The sequence below is a fragment of the Canis lupus genome, chromosome 10 (genome assembly GCF_003254725.2).
Source record: "Canis lupus dingo isolate Sandy chromosome 10, ASM325472v2, whole genome shotgun sequence".
Taxonomy (NCBI): Eukaryota; Metazoa; Chordata; class Mammalia; order Carnivora; family Canidae; genus Canis; species Canis lupus.
Genome location: NC_064252.1, coordinates 24,505,887 through 24,530,530, shown reverse-complemented (window position 1 = coordinate 24,530,530; position 24,644 = coordinate 24,505,887). Strand labels below are relative to the sequence as shown.

Genomic DNA, 24,644 nt, shown 5'->3' with positions numbered 1-24,644 from the left:
GGCAGCCCAGGTGGCTCAGCGGTTTAGTGTTGTCTTCAGTCCAGGGCGTGATCCCAGAAATCCAGGATCGAGTCCCGCGTCGGACTCCCTGCATGGAGCCTGCTTCTCCCTCTGCCTGTGTCTCTGCCTCTTTCTCTCTCTGTGTCTCTCATGAATAAATAAAATATTTAAAAAAAACCCTAAAATTACTATAGAATCAGTGACAAATTCTTTTTTTTTTCAGTGACAAATTCTAATCTGAAAATTATCTGGCCTCTATAATCTTTTTTTTTTAATTTTTATTTATTTATGATAGTCACAGAGAGAGAGAGAGAGGCAGAGACACAGGCAGAGGGAGAAGCAGGCTCCATGCACTGGGAGCCCGATGTGGGATTCGATCCCGGGTCTCCAGAATCGCGCCCTGGGCCAAAGGCGGGCGCCAAACCGCTGCGCCACCCAGGGATCCCTGGCCTCTATAATCTTGATACACCATCCCTGACTCATGCTTTAGAACTGCTCAGAGAGCTCCTCAAACACACTGCCCATTCAGATTGCTTCCCCCATACAAATGTCCTTTTCTTTTTTTTAAAGATTTTATTTATTTATCCATGAGAGACACACAGAGAGAGGCAGAGACATAGGCAGGAGAAGCAGCCTCCATGCAGGGGGACTGCATGTGGGACTCGATCCCAGGACTCCAGGATTGCACCTTGTGCCTGGGCTGAAGGCAGTGCTAAACCACTGAGCCACCCAGGCTGCCCCACAAATGTCCTTTTCTGCCCACCCCACCTCCTTTGTCTGTAGGTCCAGTATATCCTTCAAAGTTTATTATCCAGTTTGACTTCAATTATTCATTTAATACCGAGTAGTTGCTGCCTACTGGGCCAAACAGACTTGGTTACAGCCACATGGAACCTGCCTAATGGAGGACTGTTGATAATTACCCAACAGTATAAACAAAATGCTACGGTGCAATGAATACAAGAGTAATTAACTTGAATTGGGGGCCAGGAGAGGCATCTTTTGAGGAAATATTATCTAAAGTCTGAAGGATGTGTAATAGGGTGGACAAAAGGGGGACCCATCATTAGAGGAACTGAAACGAGCCCCAGTGGGTAGAGTATGAAGAGTGCTAGATGAGATGGGAAAGCCTTAAGGATTATTGTTACTCTGTGGCTATGACCTTCCCCTGGCCTTCCTGAGGTGCCCTCAACGTAGGCCAAGAACCTTCCTAATCCTCCCAGGGTTATTCTAAACCGTTTCTGGCAGCGTCCCTTATTAAATTTCTTGAAGGTAGGGGTGCCTGGGTGGCTCAGCGGTTGAGTGTCTGCCTTCAGCTTAGGGCATGATCCCGTAGTTCTGCGATCTAGTCCCCTATCGGGCTCCCTGCATGGAGTCTGCTTCTCCCTCTGCCTCCTCTGTGTCTCTCATGAATAAAATCTTTAAAAAAAGAATTCTTGAAGGCAGAGATTATTTTATAATTCTACTTTTGACCCTCAATATACCTCAATTAATCAAGTGTTTGTTGATTCAAACCAAAGCTCTGACAAGTAGTCAAAAGACGATGATTTGTTCCCCTTGGCTTTGCTCTTAAAAATTTCAGTGTAACCTGGGCCAAGCCCCTGCATTCCTAAGGACTCAAAGCCTGTTTCACTTTCATAATGTCAAAGACCACTTGACAGAAGTCTCAAATTATGATTGTGCCTCCTTAGGATAACCCGATCACCTTTAGCAGGCAAAAAGTTGATAGTTGTGTGAGGATAAACGGTATGTCAGCATTTGCCTTTATTCTGTGTATTTACTTAAAAAAAAAAAGGGAAACATGTTTAAGTATATGTGTACTTCATGAAACAAATCAGCCAAGTTAAGTTCTCTGAACTCATTGACTTGAACACATTTTGTCTCAGTACTTTGACCATTACTGGAAGTCATTTCTTCAGTCCAAATTAAAGTTGAACAGGAAGAAAAAACCGTTAAGTTTCTAAAAACCACCTTGATGTATCTATAATGAAAGGCATCAATGGTTTAGAATCCCTTCCAGGAGTAATAAGAGCACAAAGTGCTTGATGAATCCCAATACATCTATGCTGAATCACAAATTCCTGGGTGACTAAAACAAATTCCTAGAGTTAAACTTAAATTGGGACTGTGACCGAGTACCAGAAAAGAAACACCTGCTTTATTAATAAAACAGCAACAGAAAGGGTTTCCAAGTTCTTAGAAGAAAAATAACATGAACAGGCACCACCTGCTAAGTGTTACAAGATTCAATGCCCACATCGATTGTTCCGGGAGCTCTCCACCACACTGCAGATGTCTCATCAAGGACAGCTGCCATCAGAGCTGCTGCCAAGAACAGGTTTCTCACTGTGGTAGCTTCACAGTCAATTCCTCAAACAGCAGACTGAGATGATATTATTCCTGTTTCAGAAGCTCTCAATGTAGAGAGAACATGGCAATTTGGAAAACAAAGCTTGTTTTTTGAATTCAAGAAAAATCATGACCCAATCTATCAAGTTTTCACTGCTATGGTCTGCCAGAGTGGTCTGTGAAGATTCTTTTTCTGTTCCTATCACGTGTCTGGGTAAGAGGAGAAGAAAGTTGGAGAGGGGCCAGCGTACTAACAGGCACTCAGGTGGTGCTCTGCACTACTCCTTCTGTGCTGGCGGTGGTAGGCATCTTTTCTGGCAGCGGCAGTAGCAGCTTGGTGGGAGGAAGAGGCCACCCACCAATCACCTCTTCTTGAAGCCATATTTTTTGCGTTCGTAGAAGAGATCTGTCTTAGAGCTCCCCAAATTGACAATCTTTGGGCAACCATCTCTCTGGAAAACAGGATAGAGAAATTGTTAGAAGTCTTTGACTCTGAACTGAAAGGAATTTAAGATAAAAATAACTTTTGGATCAATGGGGTTAGCCATTTATTTGCCTTATCCGTCCAGTTATCCTATTCAATCATCAAGAATCTATTATCTAGGGCAGCCCCGGTGGCTCAGCGGTTTAGCGCCGCCTTCAGCATGGGGTATGATCCTGGAGACCCAGGATCGGGTCCCCCGTCGGGCTCCCTGCATGGAGCCTCCCTCTCTCTCTCTCTTTCTCTGTCTGTCATGAATAAATAAAATCTTAAAAAAAAAAAAAAAAGAATCTATTATCTAGAATGTGCCAGGGCCTGTTCTACTCTCTAGCCAGGGTAGCCTGCACTTAGAATGTTGGGTTTCTCACCCACTTTTGTTGCTAATATGATACAGCTGAGGTAGAATTTAACTCTTAAGATATCCAAAGGGTTTTCCTAAAGGGAGAGATAAGAAACTGTTACGATCATCTGTACATCAAGCACTCTAGCTTCCCTCCACTATCTCAACAAAGGGAAGAATAATACCACCAAGGCAAAATACAAAAAAACAAAAACAACTAAAGGCTTTAGGAAATAGTACTTTACATGTTAAATACCAATATGAGAAAACCGGGCTTCATGTGTCCTTACTAATTCACTTAATTTGACACATGGCCAAGGGAAGACCACTCCTGTGCTAGAGATGGCTGCTGAAGGTCTATACTCTGATTTGTCATGAAATGTTCCCTTGGCCATTTTGTGAGCTTGAGTGGTTTTAGTGAAGCCCCTGGGGAAGCTGTGTTCTGCAGAAATGATGACTTTATCAGTTCATCTGGGATGATGGGAGGAAAATTGGGGAAGATGCTACTAGAGAAAACTTACACAGGTCTGATTTTATTAAACACTTATCAATCAAAGGAGGTTGTTCCCTGGGACACTGGGCTTTAGAACGAATTAATTGATCAAATCCTTATTTCTAATTTAGCTGATTTCTCTTTTGGGGGATCAATATCAACACTGTACAAAAACCTCTAAAAACCCACAAAGCCAACACTAACATCTTATTTTCTGGAAAATATATAGCATATATCACTTTGAGAAGGGCCAACTGAGGAGCTCAGTCTGCTGAGGGAGTCAAGGAGTGGGCCCAGGCCCACCAACAGCTCCCTATGGGAACTCAAGCCATGTACTCCATATTGAAAATCCTGGTACAAATGAGGAAACACCAGCCTCTCACCTGGAAGATGGCCTGATACTAAACACCACAATGCTCTAAGTTCTTTATCTTTAGAGATGCTATGAAATATTGTGCTATAATGATAGCCTGTTTAGGCTTATTATGTCTGACTTGCATGACTATGGGTATATCACTTCTCTTTGGACTCATACTCCCTAACTGTAAAATAAGTGGACCAGATGAGGTCCATGTTTACAAACTGTAGAGAGCCTGGGTTCATCTTAGGTGCCAAGTGATACAAGGGCCCATCCTCCAAACTGCACTGTTCTGTTCTGACTTTTGATGTTATTAATCTCCTTCCATCTTTTTTTGCCACATATATAATTACTACAATGGTAGAACCTATCTACAGAACTACAAACCAATAAATATTTAAATAATTTCCCTACTTATGAAAACACAAGAACCAATAAATAATATATTTAGAACAGTGCCTGACATATAACCAGACTTTTATTTTTATTTATTTTTTAAAAAGATTTTATTTATTCATGAGAGATGAAGAGAGAGAGAGGCAGAGACACAGGCAGAGGGAGAAAAAGGCTCCACACAGGGTGCTGGATGTGGGACTTGATCCTGGGTTTCCAGGATCACGCCTTGGGCTGAAGGCAGACATTCAACCACTGAGCCACCCGGCGTCCCTTTATTTGTGTTTTTTTTTTTTTTTTTTTAAGATTTTATTTATTTTATTCATGAGAGGCAGAGAGGCAGAGACACAGGCAGAATGAGAAGTAGGCTCCCCACGAGGAGCCGGATATGGGACTAGATCCTGGGATCACATCCTGAGCCAAAGGCAGGCGCTCAACTGCTGAGTCACCCAGGTGTCTCTATAATCAGCCTTTTTTTTTTTTTTAATTTTTTATTTATGATAGTCACACAGAAAGAGAGAGAGAGAGAGAGGCAGAGACACAGGCAGAGGGAGAAGCAGGCTCCATGCACCGGGAGCCTGACGTGGGATTTGATCCCAGGTCTCCAGGATCGCGCCCTGGGCCAAAGGCAGGCGCCAAACCACTGCGCCACCCAAGCATCCCAATCAGCCTTTAAAAAAAAAAAAAAAATTTATTTATTAGTGAGAGATAGAGAGGCAGAGACACAGGCAGAGGGAGAAGCAGGCTCCACACAGGGAGCCCGACGTGGGACTCAATCCTGGGTCTCCAGGATCACACCCTGGGCTGAAGGCGGCACCAAACCGCTGAGCCACTTGGGCTGCCCTATAATTAGCCTTTAATAAGTTCTCTCTCTCTCTCTCACACACACACACACACACACACACACGACTTCTGTGTAAGATACTTTAAGATTTTTTAAATTTTTTTTTTAAATTTATGATAGTCACAGAGAGAGAGAGAGAGAGAGAGAGAGAGAGGCAGAGAGCGAAGCAGGCTCCATGCACCGGGAGCCCGACGTGGGATTCGATCCCGGGTCTCCAGGATCGCACCCTGGGTCAAAGGCAGGCGCCAAACCGCTGCGCCACCCAGGGAATCCCCGATTTTTTTAATTTTTAAAAAATTTTTATTTATTTATGATAGTCACACACACAGAGAGAGAGAGAGAGAGAGGCAGAGACATAGGCAGAGGGAGAAGCAGGCTCCATGCACTGGGAGCCCGACGTGGGATTCGATCCCGGGTCTCCAGGATAGCGCCCTGGGCCAAAGGCAGCCGCTAAACCGCTGCGCCACCCAGGGATCCCAATTTTTTTTTATTTTTAAGTAATCTCTACACTCAACGTGGAACTCCAACTTACAATTGAACCCTGAGATTAAGAGTTGCATGCCCTACAAACTAAGCCAGCCAGGTACCCCTGCATAAGATATCCCCCTTTTTTGGTAAGATACTTTTTGAAGATAGGACTCCACATGTTATAAAAACAGTTGGAAAACCAATGTATTAGATTACGAAAGGGGACGCCTGGGTGGCTCAGCAGTTAAGTGCCTGCCTTCAGCCTAGGACATGATCTTGGAGTCCTAGGATTGAGTTCCACGTTGGGCTCCCTGCATGGAGCCTACTTCTCTCTCTGCCTGTGTCTCTGCCTCTCTCTGTGTGTCTCTCATGAATAAAAAAGATTATAAAATCTTTGGTTTTTAAGCTATTTTCTCTCACAGACTCACAATTTCCTGTTTTCCTGCCTAAATACTCCTGCTTTTTATTTTCTACACATCTCCCAAGGGTTTATTTCTTCCCAAATTCTATCAATGCTGTAGGAGGTGAGGATGTGCTCTTGGCTTTTGTTGAACATGCCTGTGAATGGACAGCATGGAAACGAAGATGTAAGAACTATTAAAAAAAATCTTGGAGGATATGGCACCTTGCTGGCTCAGTCAGTGGAGCACTGATTCTAACTCTTGATCTCAACTCTTGATCTCAGGATAGTTGAGTTTGAGCTCCACACTGGGTAAAAAGATTTCTTAAAAACAAAAAATCTGGGACACCTGGGTGGCTCAATGGTTGAGCGTCTGCCTTTGGCTCAGGGCGTGTTCCTGGAGTTCTGGGATCAAGTCCCACATTGGGCTCCCTTCATGGAGCCTGCTTTTCCCTCTGCCATATAGTATTATATGTCCATTGGAAGACCTTCAAGCTCTCAATAAATGTATCCGTGAAATAACAGGGATTGGGGCACCTGGGTGGCCCAGTGGTTGGGCATCTGCCTTTGGCTTAGGTTGTGATCCTGGGGTCCTGGGACCGAGTCCTGTGTTGGGCTCCCCAGAGGGAGCCTGCTTCTCCCTCTACGCCTCTGCCTCTCTGTATCTCTCATGAATAAACAAATATCTTATAAAAATACATTAACTTTGAAAAGTACCAAATATCCTTTTTACAAACAGCTCTGCTGTTCACTTAAACAGGGGGAAGAGCAATAGTGAGGTCGTTTGGAGAAGTACTTTAAGTTTGACCACCCATTTTCAAAGGTGATGAAACCATCTTCAACATTACCATGGTTTGTGTTTATCCTCACCCAATAAAATCTGTATTCCTTAGTATTGAATTTCTCTTATTAGAGAGAAAATATAATTTGAATTTTAACTTTTCTCTTTAGGGGGCCAATAATGAAACAAAGGGCATGAGATACGGGCAATCAGACAACCTGTGTTCTAGTCCCGGATCTGCCACTGATTAGCCATGTGACCTTGGCCCAAGCTGCTTAACATCTAGAAGACTTAGTTTTCTAATTTGTATCACAAAGAACTTTTGGAAAAGAATATTCAGCACAGGAACACTTGGATGGCTTGGTGGTTGAGTTCTGCTTTTGGTTCGGAGTGTGATCCTGGAGTTCAGGGATCGCGTCCCACATTGGGCTCCCTGCATGGAGCCGGTTTCTCCTTCTGCTTGTGTCTTTGCCTCTGTGTCTCTCATGAATAAATAAAATCTTAAAAAACGTTCAGCACAGTTTGGTGCACACAGCAAGAGACTATAAATGTTAGTGGCTATTCTCCTTATCTTCTGGTCTGAAGTAAAGAAACTGAGGGTTAAGGGGACATCAGATCAGTATGAGGCTGCCCTATAAGAAACTAAATTAGTCCTATGGCAGCAGCGCCCACAGATAGGACTCCTGAGTGTTTTTGAAGCTGAAAAACTAAGTGAGAACACCTGTTTAGTTCACTGGTCTAATCCCCTTATAAATTATGAAAACGGCAGGAAGAGGAGTACAATAACTGGGCTTGCTTTGGTTGCAGAAAGATATCTGCCTAGGAAAAAAGTCTTAGGGACTTAATCTACAAGAAGATCTGGAAGGCTGAGAGGCTGGATCATGTCACTGGACTGCTCTGTGTTCCTTGGAAACTATTGCCGAGTATATGTAAGCTTGATGCCATCTCAAGTATCCTCAGAACATTCCTGTACAGTATGAAGTAGGCGGAATGACGTCTAGAATAATTCTCAGGAAAAGAACAAAGCACTAAGGTCCAAAGTATCAGTTGATGCACCACAGCAAACAAGTCAGACAGTAATTAACATTCATTACGCACTCTGGTTACAAGCTTACTTCAGACAAAAACTCTAGCTACAACCATTAAAAAGTTCAAGAAAATGTTGTCCTCATGGGCTCTGTAGGTAGTTTAAGACCTGTTCATACTTTCTTGTCACTGTTGTCACCTTCCCATGGCTTCACTCCTTATAGATTATAAGTACTTGGGCAGCCCCGGTGGCGCAGCAGTTTAGCGCCGCCTGCAGCCCAGGGTGTGATCCTGGAGACCCGGGATGGAGTCCCACATAGGGCTTCCTGCATGGAGCCTGCTTCTCCCTCTGCCTGTGTCTCTGCCTTTCTCTCTGAATAAATAAATAAATCATTAAAAAAAAAAAAGATTATAAGTACTTACCAAACACTTCCTATATACCAGATAGTTTCTATGGGGCACTCCTATGGATGGCTTACAGGGAAGCACCAAAAATGTGGACAATGCTCATAATACATACCAGGCACTATACCAAGAACTCAGGGAAAAGAGATAAATAACCAAACTGAGCTCCTTTCTCTAAAGGAGTGCAACCTAGCTGGTGAATCAGCTAGATAAGGCTATGCTTTGACAGGCAAAGGTAAATGCAAATCAGAGTTCAGGACAGGATGGTGTTTTTTTTTTTTTTTTAAGATTTATTTATTTATTCATAGAGAGCGAGAGAGAGGCAGAGACACAGGCAGAGGGAGAAGCAGGCTCCATGCAGGAAGCCCGATGTGGGACTCGATCCCAGGTCTCCAGGATCACACCCCGGGCTGCAGGCGGCGCTAAACCGCTGCGCCACCCGGGCTGCCCCCAGGATGATGTTTAAGTCATCAACTGAAATTATGTTTTTGGTATGTCATCTATGACCTTTCTCATCTCCCTAAAAAATCAGAAGACATAGTAGTATAAGAAAACAGTCTCATCTGGCCAGATATGGTCCACTTACTGGGTAGACAGGATCCAAATTATTTAGACTGCTGAGGGGGCTAGGTGTTTTTACTCAACATGGGCAAAGTGTAATAATGGAGATACCACTAGCTTTAGTCAGACAACTATGCTTGCACTTATTAGCTGAGTGATAGACTATAAAGTGGGGATAACGATTATCCCTACTTAATAGGGTTACTGTGAAGAATAAAGAATGACATCTATAAACTACTTACTCTTTGCACACGGGAACATTGAGAATCATGTCTTTTTTTTTTTTTTTTTAAAGATTTTATTTATTTATTCAAGAGGGACAGAGAGAGGCAGAGACACAGGCAGAGGGAGAAGCAGGCTCCATGCAGGGAGCCCGACGTAGGACTCGATCCTCAGTCCCCAGGATCAGGCCCTGGGCTGAAGGTGGTGCTAAACCGCTGAGCCACCCAGGCTGCCCACATGTATTTCTTTTTAAAGATTTATTTATTTTAGGGGATCCCTGGGTGGCACAGCGGTTTGGCGCCTGCCTTTGGCCCAGGGCGCGATCCTGGAGACCCGCGATCCTGGAGACCCGGGATCGAGTCCCACGTCGGGCTCCCGGTGCATGGAGCCTGCTTCTCCCTCTGCCTGTGTCTCTGCCTCTCTCTCTCTCTCTCTGTGACTATCATAAATTAAAAAAAAAAAAAAAAAGAGATTTATTTATTTTAGAGGGACAGAGCATGCACCTGTGAGCATGGGGAGGGGCAGAGGGAGAGAGATTCCTGAAGCCGACTCCCTGTTGAGTGTAGAGCCTGACTCGGGGCTGAATCCCAGGACCCTGAGATCATGACCTGAGCTGAAACCAAGAGTCAGTTGCTCAACCTACTGAATCACCCAGGCACTCCTCATGGATCTTTTCCCTTACCCTAAATTAAGTAACCAGGTACCTACTACTAGCTTAGTGGTACTATTATGACACTTCTTTTTACTGTCATAAGGAGAAGAAAACAAGTGGATTCAAATTCCCCACCCTTCTAAGAAGGCTTCTGCTTCCAACCTAAACAATAACAGTAAAACTTGCCTTTAGTATAGATCTACAACCCCTCTATCCTGGCATTTGACTGAAGGAATTTTTTTTAAAAGATTTTATTTATTTATTCATGAGAGATGCAGAGACACAGGCAGAGGGAGAAGCAGGCTCCCCATAGGGAACCTGATGCGGGACTCGATCCCAGAACCCTAGGATCATGACCTGAGCCAAAGGCAGATGCTCAACCAATGAACCACTCAGGTGCCCCCCTCGACTGAAGAAACTGAGCAACAGCCACTGCCACCACACAATGTCAAGGAGCAAAGATGACACGAGACAGAATCACAATTCTGCACTATCAGACCAAAGGCATCCTTTAGCCAGTTAAAGCGGAAATCAACTTAGTTGTCCCAAATTCAGCTGTCACCACATCCACTCCAGCAATCTTTTTTTTTTTTCCCCAGCAATCTTTAATGATAGTAAGGAAAATGACCGAGTAGCTTACATACTACGCACTGTGCCAGGACTCACAAAGTGCAGGATGTTGTTTCTAAATATGAATAATCAGGGATCCCTGGGTGGCGCAGGGGTTTGGCGCTTGCCTTTGGCCCAGGGCGCGATCCTGGAGACCCGGGATCGAATCCCACGTCAGGCTCCCGGTGCATGGAGCCTGCTTCTCCCTCTGCCTGTGTCTCTGCCCCCCCCCCTCTCTCTCTCTGTGACTATCATAAATAAATAAAAATTAAAAAAAAAAAAGTTAAAAAAAAATAAATAAATATGAATAATCAGAGACATCAAAGGAACAGAGAGCACTCACCAAACTGCTGACGTTGATAAAGATTTGCTTCTTTTGCATTTTAGCCCTTGATGCAAAATAACTGCCTTTTATTGGACTACACCCAGCTCAGCTTACAGAACTTGAGGAAATTATAACCTGAGTGACTACCTGAACACAGTAATCTCCGGAGCCAATAGGAGTTTGCCGTGGTTGGCAAAGAGTTACTAAATAAGAGCAGCAAAGATACACTCACATCCTTCTCCTGGATGGTGCACTCCTTACAATAATAGGCATCAGAGACTCCAGGGCCTCCGCAGATCACACAGCGCCCCTGGTAAGAGCCATAATTACACTCATCACATATGCGCACCAGAGTGCAGGGACGCACGTACGAGTCACAGATCACACATTTGCCATCACCTGTGAAGAACAGAGAATGGAATTATGCTCATCCGCAAGTACCTCAAGTTGACAGGCGTGCCGTTCTCCTGCTATGGGGAAATACACTGGTCTCCGCCCGACAGTGACTTTAGGACCCTCTTTTTTTGGTATTACAAAACTCAGCCTACCCAGTGTCCACCCCAATCCCCTCAAGACTGAAGTTAACCAACTAATCTACTGAAAGCTTAGAACATCGCCTCATAGACAAGAAGTCTCTATCATTACCGGAAAGGACTGGGTATGTGTGTTTTGGAGGATGCGGTCAGGCTCTCTCCTGTCCAAATGTAGAGATTTTCTCGAAACCTAAACATAATGTTTAATGCGTGCAAGTGAGGAGCGAGGAGGTGGAGAGGGCCTATGGGTGCGGCCTAGTACTCAGTTCACATACTTCCAGGCACATCTACTCAAAGCCCTCTTTGTGGCACGCTGGAAATTGGAAATGCCCGTTTGCCGGTTCTACACAAGTCGTGAGGGGGAAGGAGTGGGGTGTTTGGGAGGGCGTGTTCCACTCACATTTTTCACACAGTCTTCCGATGGCTGCAAGATCAAAGATGGTAAAGAGTATATTAGCATTGGTTTTGACGAAAAAAGGGAAAGATCCTCGAGTTTGGGGTGGCGACACAGCAGGGACTGCAGTGAGCCCTAAGGGCTCTTATTCATCTTACCCGCATAAACTTCCATCCGAGGCAAACCCACACCCGTATGAGGCCGCCCCCAGGGCCCGGGCAGTCTGAGTTTCTTCGGACCTGACTTCGGCCGCCCGCCTCTGGCTCCCAGGCCCTCGCCCTCTTTGCACACAGCCCACAAACCCGCGCGCTCCCATGCTACCAACCGTGAGGCGGGAAACCTGGCGCTTCAGAGACAAAACCCTAAGGATGAGATGGGAACCTCTGACCCCCCAGCTCCTAATACAATCCCCACTCAGACAGCCGGGGCAGGACGCTGCCTCACCAACACCAGCCTGCTTGCGGCAAAAAATCAAATCCGGATGATGTTTAGCCATAGTGCCAACGCAGACCGGTCACCGGAAGTTTAAGGAACTTCCGCCCGACTTTTAACCTCCATTTTCCAGCCTGCCGGTCGCCGTGATTGGTCTCCCAAGCTTCTCAAGCCCCGCTCGCTCTCGCTCGTTCTCGCGTGATCAAACCTTAAGTTAAAAAGTAGGAGTTTCCGTCTTAGCATAGGGAGCTAGGTCCTGGTAGGTGCGTGAAAGTTATGGAAAAATAAATGTCTTTCCGAGATTTGGATGGAAGACACAACTGAAACTTGCCTTTTAATAACACATCTTTGTGTCCGGTATTTATTTCCAAAAGTGTTTTTACGCAGCTCTTTTCCTTTCAGGCCTTCGTTTCTAGCGCGGGAGCCCCGCCCACTGCGGTCGCCCGGCTCCCGCGCCTCTGCGGAGGCCCCGCCTTCGCCGTTACGTGTTTCCCGTCAGGCCACGCCCCTGCCCCAAAGCTATAAATACGCAGTGTCGTACGTCATTTTCACGCGACTTCATCTTTGTCAGTGCACAAAATGGCGCCTTACAGCCTACTGGTGACCCGGCTGCAGGTGAGCGAGCTCAGGGCCCTCTGGGTTCACGAGGGCGGGGTGCCTCCTACTGTGCCTGCGGCTGTGGGCGAGGCGAGGCGAGGCGGGCCCGACCTCCCGCCGACTTTTCATATACCTGTCCCGGCCGCGGGCCCAGCGCCGGTGCCCGCTCCTCCCGCGCCCGAGGTCAAGGCGTCCCCGGCTCAGCTCTCCTAGCCCCGTCCCCGCCCCGTGGGAAGCGTAGGTCCAAGCAGCGGCGGTCAGGTGAAGAGTGGAGGGGCACCCCTTTCTGAGGATTGCACTCCCCTCTCTTGTAGAGTGTCTTTCCGTTCCTCAAGGTGAGGACAAGGTGACTGGGGGGCGCGGTCGTAGTCGAGGCCGCTAGGCCCAGAATCTGAAGGCCTCACTTCTCTCTCGGCAGCGGAGACTTGCTAGCCAGGTGCATCTACGATTGCCAGGCCTGGAGACTGTAGAAGAGATTAGTACCGCGTTCCATTTTAAGAGGATCCTGCGGAACATATAGCCAAGAATGCCAGGGGGACTTTCCTGGCCCAGACGTAGTAAATAGTAATGGTGACAGTAATCTCTCATCTTTGCAAGATTGCAAAACTGTTTAAATTCCTCGTCATGTCATTCGATTCATATTATCATCTGGTCAGATGATAATTTTCATTCGATAAGTGAGGAAACTGCTAGAAAGTAGGTGAAAGTTTGTGCTCTCCTGAGTGTCACCGAAGTGCTGTGGCCTGAACATCTGCCCCGCCTACCCTTTTTTTTTTTTCTTATGTCAGCCTGTCTTCTGTGAGCCAGAATGTGATCCTTGAGCTGACCTTTGTATCTGTGAAAGTACCAGTATGGAGTATTTTGAGCTCAGTTAGTTGCTTTTCAGTTACTACGTGGGAGGATAAAGAGACTCAGCGGTTTGACCTTGACTCTTCTGTTATGGACCATCTAGAAAATTGACTGTGCTTGCCAGATGGTTTTCTTCACTCCTAACTTGACAACAGTAGGAAGGTGTTACATGCAAGGTTTCAATGTCAAGCATGTATTTTGTTAATAAAAATAAAGCAAGCCAATAAAGTAGACATTCTCTGACAACCTTTTACATTTAACTTTGTGAATCTGCTTTGAATCAAGTGGCACAGCTTTGATAATAAAATTCAAGAAGTTATGTGCTATCCTTTCAGGAAACGTGTTACTAAGGGGTTTTTCGTTTTGTTTTTAAAATTACATTGCCTTAATTTAGACCATATGGTTTATTTATTTATTTATTTTTTTATTTTTTTATTTATTTATGATAGGCACACAGTGAGAGAGAGAGAGGCAGAGACACAGGCAGAGGGAGAAGCAGGCTCCATGCACCGGGAGCCCGATGTGGGATTCGATCCCGGGTCTCCAGGATCACGCCCTGGGCCAAAGGCAGGCGCCAAACCGCTGCGCCACCCAGGGATCCCTGACCATATGGTTTAAAATGATATGATCACTTATCTTAAATACTTCTGATTTCACAATTCTGGGCAAAGACAGGAGTTTGCCCTAATTATCTCTTCAGATCTTTTGATACTGTAGGTTAATAATATAGAAATACAGGTAATTGTTTTTTCCTGATCCTGCTGTCCCCACGATGTAGTGAAGTCAGGCAGTATTATGTGATGTTTAAATGATTACAGATTCAATAATCTTGGAAGAGAGGACTGATATCATAGTATTTTTTAACTGAAAAAGGATCTTGGAAAACAGTGTTAGACCAGCATAGAAAGAGATCTGGGCCATAGTTCATACACTATTCTTACTCTGTGACCTTGAGCAAATTACTTTTGAATTCTAGTTTTATCATCTGTCAGTTTGGGATGATCTTCATTGACAAATGCTTATTGAGTACTTGGTAATAGGCTTCCATTCAGATTGTTATGAAGTGATGAGAAAAGGAATATTTGTTTATGGTCATTGTATAGTCCAACCTTCTCTTTTACAGATAGATAATCCAAGACCTTGAGAGCCTGGGTGACTTCAATAACAGTCAGGATTAAAATCCAGGTGTCCTTATTCATTCAGCTAAGGTGAACAACAGCAGTATACCACACTGCCTCCCTGTCTTAAGCCAGGCTGTCTTAAGTAATTGTCAGCTAACACTGTGCTCTGAGAACCTTGTAAATTTACTTACCTCTTTTGTGTTTGGCTACATTTGAGAAGTGATGGTCCTTCTGGTACTACCAGAACCCTGGCCTTGTGTTCAATTTATTCCTACCTCATTCACTGCATATTTATTGAGTACCCACTACTTGCTTTGAATACAATGATAGGCAAAGCAGACATTTCCCATTCTCTCTCTCTCTTTTTTTTTTTTTCATTTCCCATTCTCATGGAGCTTCTACTATATCCTAATATATTTTACTGCAGAGGGTCTCTGAGGTCTTTCTCAATCAAAATATTTTTCTTCTGCCCTTGGCTGGACCAAAGGTGAAGGTAAATAATACAGTGATAGCGATTACCACTACCACTAAGAGTAGCTAACATTTACCTTATTGTGTGTCAGTAATCTCACATGATCCTGTGAGATCAGACCTATCGGCTCTGTCTTAGAGACGAAGGATTAGAGAAGAAATACAGTATGATGGTTAAGAACATAGATTCTGGCATCACATTGTCTAGACTTGAAAGCTGACTCTAATACTCACTTTTGGGCAGGGTACTTGACCCCTCTGCCTTTTTCCTCACCTGTAAGATACAGATAAGGATAGTACATTTGGCTTATCTAATTACCGTATTATAGGTGCAAACTATTTAGAACCCTGCCTGTACCTAGTTAGTGCTGTATAATTAAGTAAATTGAAATAAACTTGCCTAGGGCCTTATCAATTGTTAGCAGGTATAATTTGAATTTGTACCTTTTTGATTCCAGAGTCTGAGGTCCTAGCACCTGCATACTGCTTCCCTTTGACATCAAGACTCAGTCTATCAGCCAGGGTACCATTAATGCTTCATAACCTGAGAACAGATTTCCTTGAGTTGGAAGTGTTCCATTATTTAACAGTGCCTGTCACCAGCTGGTAACATTAGAAACAATGAAGAAAATGAGGGGAACATTTTGAAAATCCCCATTTACTCTCCGGTGTTTATTTTTTATTTGTGAGCTCATGACTCTGGGTGGTAGATATAAGGGGTTGGGCATTTACACATATGTTTCTTACGTCTTTGGTTTTGCCTTGACATACTGGGTTGCTGAGTTCTCATCATGTGGCCTTGGGGAAGTCCTGTAACCTCACGTGTAAATCTGAGATGGTATTTAACTACCAAAGGAGTCTGACAAATTTGGCAGAAGTTCTCTATAAAGTGCCATGTTAAAACAGAAAAACTCCCAACAACCTTGAGAATTATGAAACAGGTCATTCTGGTTACATGTCACTGTAGCAGCATCTCAGGTATCCTATAGGGAGCTATTGACTTGAGTAAATGAATGAATGATTGAACGGACGAGTAAATAAACTTCCAATCTAAAATTTGGGCAGAGGGAGTAGAGTCCCCATCTTGAGAACTAGGGGAGCACATTGTTGACTTTTCAACTTGCTGTTAACAAAATGTTCATTGAATGCTTTACATTGAATGTTCTACACCCTGCTAGTGCAATAGTGAACAAGAATAGTGGATCTTATATTGTAGTTCTGGGCAAACAAAATAAGTAGACAAAATCATAGCTACTAAGTACTACAAGGAAGGTAAAATAGGATCGTGTGGTAGAGAGGATAAGTGTGGAGCTGTGACATGGCTTTAACTGAAGTGGTTGGGGAAGGCCCTTCAGAAGAGGTGACATTTGAGCTGATACTTAAGTGATAAGAAGGCAGCCCTTAGATATATATATATTTTTAAAGATTTTATTTATTTGAGAGCGCGAGTATGAGGGAGAGGATTGTCAGGTCAGACGGAAAGGGAGAAGCAGACTCCCTGCTGAGGAGGGAACCCAACACTGGGCTTGATCCCAGAACTGCTGGATTACGACCTAAGTCGAAGGCAGATGCTTAACTGACTGAGCCACCCAGGCGCCCTGGCCCTTCATTCAGTGTTTTGGGAAGAGAGACATTAAGTAGGAGCAGCATGTACACCTGATACAGGTATGAGCTTAGTGTGTTGAAGGTAAGAAATAAGGCCCGTGTTGGGGCACCTGGCTAGCTCAGTTGGTGGAGCATGTGACTCTTGATCTTGGGGTTGTAGGTTCAAGCCCCATGTTGGGTGTAGAGATCACTTAAAAATAAAATCTAAAAAAAAAAATAATAATGCCAGTGTGGCAGAGTGGTTGAAAGGAGAGGAAGGTCTGAGCAAGAGGTAGGAGCCAAGGTCATGTGGGCTTGAGTTTTACCCCAAGTGGAATGAAGATCCCCTGGAAGGTTTGTCCCCCAACCCCCACTGGAAGATTTAAGACAGTGAGTGACAGGATTTGATTTATGGTTAGAGAAAATCGATTGAGGGATGCCTGAGTGGCTCAGCGGTTGAGTGTCTGCCTTAGGCTCAAGGTATGATCCTGGAGTTCGAGTCCCACATCGGGCTCCCTTCGAGGAGCCTGCTTCTCCCTTGCCTGTGTCTCTGCCTTCTCTCTGTGTCTCTCATGAATAAATAAATAAAATCTTTAAAAAAATCGTTTGGGGGATCCCTGGGTGGCGCAGCGGTTTGGCGCCTGCCTTTGGCCCAGGGCGCGATCCTGGAGACCCGGGATCGAATCCTACGTCGGGCTCCCAGTGCATGGAGCCTGCTTCTCCCTCTGCCTGTGTCTCTGCGCCCCTCTCTCTCTCTCTGTGACTATCATAAAAAAAAAAAAAAAAAAAAAAAAAAAATCGTTTGGGTTGCTGGATGGATGATGGACCACAGGGGGACAAAAGGAGTTAGGGAGACCAATGGGGGCTATTGGAATCATCCAGGGAGTGGTGATGGTGTCTGGGACGAGGGTTCTGGTAGTGGAGATATTTTGGAGGCAGATGGGTTGGCCAGGGAGTGTGAGGGATAGAGAATAATTAAAGATGACTCCTAGGTTTGTGGCCTAAGCATTTGAGGGATGAGTGAACTTGTATTTGGATAGTACTTGTAACATAGCCAAAGTTTGTTTATAGATTTTTTTAATAGATTTTTTTAAAGATTTATTTGTTTATTCATGATAGAAAGAGAGAGGCGCAGAGACACAGGCAGAGGGAGAAGCAGGCTCCATGTGGGGAGCTCGACGTGGGACTCGATCCCAGGACTCCAGGATCGCGCCCTGGGCCAAAGGCAGGCGCTAAACCGATGAGCCACCCAGGGATCCCTTGTTTATAAATTTTAAAAAAAGATTTTATTTATGTATTTGGGAGAGAGAGAGCCTAAGGAGGGTGAGGGGCAGAAGGAGAAGCAGACTCCCCACTGAGCAGGGAGTCCAATTCGAGGTTCCATCCCCAGATTCCGGGATCATGACCTGAGCCAAAGGCAGACTTTAACCGACTGAGTCACCCAGGCACTCCTGTTGATAAATTCTTGATCCTAACATCAACTCTCAACAAGTACCTGTATTTCACAGGTGAGGAAGCTGGATGGGGTCAAGTGCCTTTCCCAGGGTCCCTCACCTGAGTATGAACATCATTTCAGCAACAAACCCTGTTCTTTCTGTGGCCTTTTTCTGGAACCTGATGCCTCCCAGAGGGCCATCTGGTTAGTACTTCAAGTGAGTGTTGATACTTGAGTGGTCTGTCTTTATTGGCTCCAGCTTTCTTTGACACACTTGTTTTTCCCTGTACTTGGTTTTGAAGGCAGTGGTAGGCTCTGGGCCTCTCAGAATGCAGGACAGGAGGGACTACAGGGAGGTTGCTTGCATTCTTTAAAAAGCAAAAGAATATCAGGACCCTGAGAGAGACCCTCTGCACCGACTTAGCTATCCCTATCTTTATCAATGGCTTCAAGCAAGATTTCAGCCCTCTGTGGCCCTCGGGTTACACCTCTGCAAAGCAGGATGATTAATTGCCACTTTCCCATTAAGAAAGGTCTTGAAGGCCTAATAATATCTGAAAAATTCTACAAGCTCTCAAACACTAAAAATTTGTGAATAGTTTTTGATATTGTAGAGATGGGCTCTTTTAAAAATTTTGTATTTATTTTGGTTTTTATTTAAATTTTAAAAGAATAAGCCCCCCAAAAATAAAAATAAAAGAATAAGCCCTTTCTAAAATTAAGAATAGGGGCAGATTTTTTTCCTCAGATTGTTTCCGAAAGAACTTGTAGGTGCTGTTCTTTCTTTAGCATTCTGCAACCTCGGTTTCTTCATCTTTAAATGGGCTTAGTATCATCTGCCTCCCAGGATAGTTGTATTAAGTAGGACTGTGTGTGTAAAGTACCCAGAGCAAATCTGGTGCAGGGTCCAGTCACCTGGTGAATGTTAGTCTCCATCCCCAGGCCTGGGGATGGGCTGCAGCCGCCATTGCCTTTTTATCCTGAGCTCTTAGGTTAAAAAAAAAAAGACTGGCTCTAAGAAACCTTCTCGTTCCTCCCCTAATCTCCATGGACTTCGAGTATGTAGTAGTTCAGGAAAGCTTTTTGGATGCTGCTCTCAGAGTTGGGAGAAGAGGCGGAAGTGAATCTGTTGGCTTTCTGATTTTATTTTCGAAGTTGAAGGGCAACATTGGGAGAATAAGGTTTAGAATTACATTTGTAGTAGTATTCCCCCCCGCCTAAGATTTTGTTAATTTATTTGAGAGCGAGAGTATATAGGAGCGGGGCAGAGGGAGAAGCAGACTCCCCACTGAGCAGGGATTCCCAGGACCCCAAGATCATGACGTGACCTGAAGTCAGATGCTGAGGTACCCAGGTGCCCCACATTTGTAGTATTTTCATCATCGAAGTCGGGTACTGGGGGAAGTTGGGCCCACTGGGAGTATTTCTGCTTTCATCCTGAAGAGACTGAGACAGCTTCTGACTGGAAGCTTGAATTCTAGGGGCAGTTGCAGGAGGAACCCAAGAGGTCTCAGAAGCTCCTCTAACCTCCCATACTTTGGTGCTGTGTAGCTGGGTTCCTTCACCTTCTGCTGGACATTTGTGGTGTTCTTCTTGTTCACTGAGAGAGCTGTAGAGCTGGTTTAAGACAAGGGCCCTGCCTGTGGAAGGAAGGGCTTATATGCTGGTGAGGAGGCAGTCACTCCATAACTATAACATGCTGGCCTGAAGCAGGGAGGAAAGGGGTGTGCTGAGCCATTGAACTTGGCTGTTGTGGGGGTGTGTTTAGTGTGTGCCACACCATCGCTGCTGTTAGAGATACTAGTCACTGAACTAGGTCTTATTTTACAAAGACTACCTCCTTTATGCTTCACAGCACCCCTAAGAAGTAAGTTTCATTAGTTTGAGAACCAGAGAGGCTGAACGGCTTGTCTGAGGTCACAGCTAGCATGCAGCAGGGCAGGATCTTGAATGCAGATTTGTTTGATCACAGAACCCAGGTTTTTACCACTCAACCATACTGTTTCCCTAGAGTACTTCCCTGGAGGGTAGAGAGTAGAAAGTAGCCCTCTGTGGAGTAGGCTGGATATAGGGGACACAGTTCACTTGGCTCCTTGCCTTGTTGGGATGCATGTTTATTTGGAGCCTTGATTGCCTCCTGCCCCAAATACCAGCCAAACTTGAGAGGGATAGGCTAGCAGGGTGAGTCCCACAGAGGCAGCTTTATTTTTGCCTGAGCTCTGGGTCAGCCTCACAGGCTACCCATTGAAGACGTCCTTCCTAAGCGTGGTAGTGTAGAGCTGTTGCCCTGCGGGCTGGAGCAGGACCCAGGATTTGTATGCAGTTCACAGTGTGCCTGGAGTCCTGCCACTGACACCAGCAGCAAAGGACAAGTAGGCAGATGAGTGAATCTTCAAGCAGTTCCTTAAAGGACGCCTTCCCCTCCCACCACCCCCACCTTGGAGCCCATTTAGAGATTGCGACTTGGAGAGACACAGCTGCCTGCCCCCTTCCCAAGCCTCTGAAAAGAACTGCACCACCTTTTGTGCCTGCCAGTTGCATAGCAACCAGACTAGCGGATTGCCTCCTGGTGGGAGAGAATTGTTTAGCTTTGGATTCTTGGGAGAGGTGCCAGGCATCACCTCCCAGGGGTGGGAGAGAATTGTTCCAAGAAGCAGAGGTGTGGGAAGATGCTGCTTCTTAGGAGGGTGCTGACTGACAGGCATTCCTGTCTGACCCATCTAGCCAAACCCTGCCTGAGGCTTCCCTACTGGGAACAGCTAACAGCTCTGAGCCTGAAGGCTGCTGAGGGTCATGGTCAGAGGAATCAGGGGTCTTACTCTGATCTTGAGGTCATCATGCTGGTGAAAGGGGCTGCCTCAGAAGGTAGTCTGTCCCTCACCTCTGGGCACAGGTTGGATGGCTCCATATGAGGCATGCCAGGGCAGCACCAGAGGATAGATGGACCTTTTCAGTTCAAAGATCTGCCACCTTGGTGCTTGGGACCTGCTCTGGTTTTTGTGAGTTAGGAAAGGGGTAGAGGGCATGATGGAAAATAGCACCCTGTAGTCCTTTCTGTAACACACAGGCAGACAGTGTGTTAGTAGCAACTTGGCCCCCAGGAGAGCTGAGTGAGTAGTAGCAACTTACATTTATTGAATGCCTGTCAGGAATCTAGACTGAGGTCTGTGCTTTTTGTATGTTTTTTTCCTTAAAGAATGCAGTATATTCATTAAAAACTCTTTTTTTCCATTCTAGTCCCTAAGGGCAAGCAGAGATAGGAATTTTGTGTTTTATCATTTTAGATTTTTTTCTGCATTTACAAGCAATACAGTCTTTGTAATCCTCATAAAAAATCTCTGTTCTTTTACCCCCATTTTATAGAACAGGAAACTGAGGCTCAGAGAGATGAAAAATATTGTCTGAGGTCCCATAGGTGGAGGAGCTGAGATTGAGATTGTAAGCCAGATCCATCCAGCTCTAGAGTGGATGCCCTCTCTTTGACTTGATGGATTGGAGTGTTTCCACAATGGTACTTGACAGGTCCGAATGTGGCTGGTGAATTCTTTGTTGCTGAAGCAGCTGCCTCAAGAGATGAGGCCTCCTCCAGGAGCCCAGCCTGTTTGGACAGCCCAGCCACTTCTGCTGCTTGGCTTGTTCCAAGTTCTGGTGCTCACTGACACGTGGCTCTCTCAGGCAGTGTTGGCATGTGCCATGCCTTGCAGGATGGCCAAGAGGTCAGATTGGACTCCTGCTCAAGAATATGTCAGTCCCTTTGATTTGGACTGTTCTCTCAATACAAGTGGTCCCAAGGAGAGACTTCTGTCCTTTGGGAACAGAACGTAGCTGGTCTGTAGCATGTCTGACTTAGGGCAGTTGGGAAGGCCAGAGTTCCGAGGGGTGCAGGGGTGCGCATATAACACGCCCCAGGGTGGATCCCTTTTCCATAAGCTTTGCCGCAGCTAGCTCAGCACCTCTGCTACAGGTGCATGAATTTGAAAGCATGAAGAAGAGGCTTGTGTTCAAATTATGGCTCTGCCTTTATCTCTTTTCATCACCAAATATTTCTTGAACTTCTGAGTGTCAGATATTGTTCTAGGCTGAGTATGCATGGTAACGTGACTAGACAGGTTTTCTGCCTTAAGGGAGCTTATGCTTTAGTGGTATTTACTTTCTCATTTGCCTGGTTCTCCCATTTTCTCATCTAAACAAGGGACAAGCTGACCTGTAGTAATCCCTCTTGGCACATTTGTTGGGAAGGTGACATAAGATAATTGTTACCTTGCCTGGCATGATTTTGTTTTGTTTGTTCTGTTTCATTTCTTGCCAGGCTCCCCCGTGAGGGTCCATTTTGAGTATGTTTCCTCTTTCAGAATTTGTTCTGTGTCAGTAAACACAGGATCAGCGGAACCTCCCTTACCCCTTGGAGCCTTGGAGATTTTTTTTTTAAGATTTTATTTTATTTATTCATGAAAGACACACACAGAGGCAGAGACATAGGCAGAGGGAGAAACAGGCTCCGTGCAGGGAGCCTGATGGTGGGACTCAATCCCAGAACTCCAAGATCACACCCTGAGCCAAAGACGGACACTCAACCACTGAGCCACCCAGGCTTCCCAAGCCCTGGAGATTTGGATCTCATTCAGTAAGGGAGGGGGCCCTACTAACACCCAGGAGCCAGACTCTACCAAAGGCACTTTGGTTCAGTGGTTGGAACTAAGAGCCCCCCCATCCCTCCTGTCCCCCCACTGAGAGCTGAGCCTTCCTGGCTGTTGGAGGCTGGGAGATACCCTTTTTTTTTCTCCTAAAGATTTTATTCATTTATTCATCAGAGACACAGAGAGAGGCAGAGACACAGGCAGAGGGCAAAGCAGGCTCTCTGTGGGGAGCCTGATGTGGGACTTGATCCCAGGACCCCAGGATCATGATCTGAGCCGAAGGCAGACACTCAACCACTGAGCCACCTAGGTGCTCAGGAGACACCTTCTGTAGCACAGTGAGTAGAATGTGGGCTCTAAGGCAGCCCCGGTGGCCCAGCAGTTTAGCGCCGCCTTCTGCCCAGGGCGTGATCTTGGAGACCCGGGATCGAGTCCCACGTTGGGCTCCCTGTGTGGAGCCTGCTTCTCCCTCTGCTTGTGTCTCTGCCTCTCTGTTTCTCTCATGAATAAATAAATAAAATCTTTAAAAAAAAAGAAAAGAAAAGAATGTGGGTTCTATAGGTTCCTAGCGGTGTGACCTTGGGCACGCCACTTCCTGTCTCTGGGCCTCTGCATCTTCAGGGCATTTAAAGCGGCTGAGCTTTGTACAGCTGCAGCAAGGTATGGAGTAGCTGGCACAGAGCAGGGTGACATCTAACAGCTATTTACTCCAAAACAGATCTGTGGGCGACTCCCACCCTTGTATAAAGTTAGGGAGCTGTTTTGTAGCAGAGGAAATGCTGTGTGGATGCTTAGATTATTAAAGACACAATGAGAGTTTTCAAGGATTTGAAAGGCTAAAGTATGGAAAACTGACTAGGCTCATTTGATCTGGTTCCAAAGGGCAGGGCTATGGGATGCCTGGGTGGCTCAGTGGTTGAGCATCTGCCTTTGGCTTAGAGCGTGATCGATCCCAGGGTCCTGGGATCAAGTCCTGCATTGGGCTTCCCACAGGGAGCCTGCTTCTCCCTCTCTGTGTCTCTCATGAAAAAATAAAATCTTTAAAACAACAATGACAGTCAGGGCTAGGAAGTGAGGCCTGTCGTGTGTCAGGCAGTGGACAGGGTACTTTCTCATAGGTGGTCTCTCTGAGCCCTCACTTGGGCCTGGGAAGGTTATCCCCACTTAGGGAAGATAAGGCAATATTTAGATGCTAAATACAGCTGCAGGAGGTTACACAGCTTGTTGGAGGCAGTCTCCAGTGCTGGAATCTGTGTTCTGATGTGACTGAGGCATGTTTCAGTTCAGTATAAGAAGCATTTGTTGTGGTTGGAAAGTATTAGAACTGTCCAGGAGTAAAATAGGCTTTCTGGAAGGAACTGAGCTTCCTGGCCCCATCCTGTTGAATGAGGAGCTTAGGGAGGGTGCCGAAGAGAGGTTTCTGCTCAGTCCTGCTCTAGGTTCCTTTGTTCCAGAGGAAGTGGAGGATGAGGGCTTAGTGAAAGTACCCCGTGTAGATAAGGGCCTGGTGTGTACCTGTGAGAATTTCAGAAGACCTGAGACTTGGGCTCAGGCATGGGAAACAATTTTCATGTTTCCTAGTTGTTGCAACATCTGGGTTGGTAGGCCTTACAAGGGATCTCAGGGATGTTTCTGGGTCCCAGGGCCAGGTTGAACTGAGTGTGAAGTATATTTTGCTTTTGGATTTAGGAAACAAAAACATCCTAGTAGGTTGGTTGGTTGGTTATTTATTTATTTATTTATTTATTTATTTCTAATAGGTTAGTATTTTTTAAAGATTTTATTTATTTATTTATTCATGAGAGAGATACACAGAGAGGCAGAGACACAGGCAGAGGGAGAAGCACGCTCCATACAGGAAGCCCGATGTGGGACTCAATCCTG

At 45.5% G+C, this 24,644-nt stretch overlaps 2 protein-coding genes across 4 annotated transcripts in view; one reads left to right on the top strand and one right to left on the bottom strand.

The window, feature by feature from the left end:
- Positions 1-2,136: 2,136 nt before the first annotated feature.
- Positions 2,137-12,489, bottom strand: PHF5A (PHD finger protein 5A). Of its 2 annotated transcripts, XM_025458605.3 has the most exons (5): positions 12,398-12,489; positions 12,079-12,274; positions 11,641-11,664; positions 10,940-11,106; positions 2,137-2,801 (listed from the first exon to the last, which is right to left on the bottom strand). In XM_025458605.3, exons 2-5 carry the CDS (start codon positions 12,128-12,130, stop codon positions 2,712-2,714), a joined length of 333 nt encoding a protein of 110 aa, XP_025314390.1. In that variant the 5' UTR covers positions 12,131-12,274; positions 12,398-12,489; the 3' UTR covers positions 2,137-2,711. The 2 variants fall into 2 exon arrangements, with proteins under 2 accessions (XP_025314390.1, XP_025314382.1); XM_025458597.1 differs by lacking the exon at positions 12,398-12,489 and having other exon boundaries at positions 10,940-11,017; positions 11,960-12,274.
- Positions 12,490-12,532: 43 nt separating this feature from the next.
- The window catches only part of ACO2 (aconitase 2), a 55,974-nt gene continuing 43,862 nt past the window's right edge, over positions 12,533-24,644 (top strand). For both annotated transcript variants that reach the window (XM_025458561.3, XM_049115803.1), the window contains exon 1: positions 12,533-12,681. In XM_025458561.3, the coding sequence (XP_025314346.1) occupies positions 12,646-12,681 (36 nt within the window). In that variant the 5' untranslated portion in view covers positions 12,533-12,645. The remainder of the gene's footprint in view (positions 12,682-24,644) is intronic.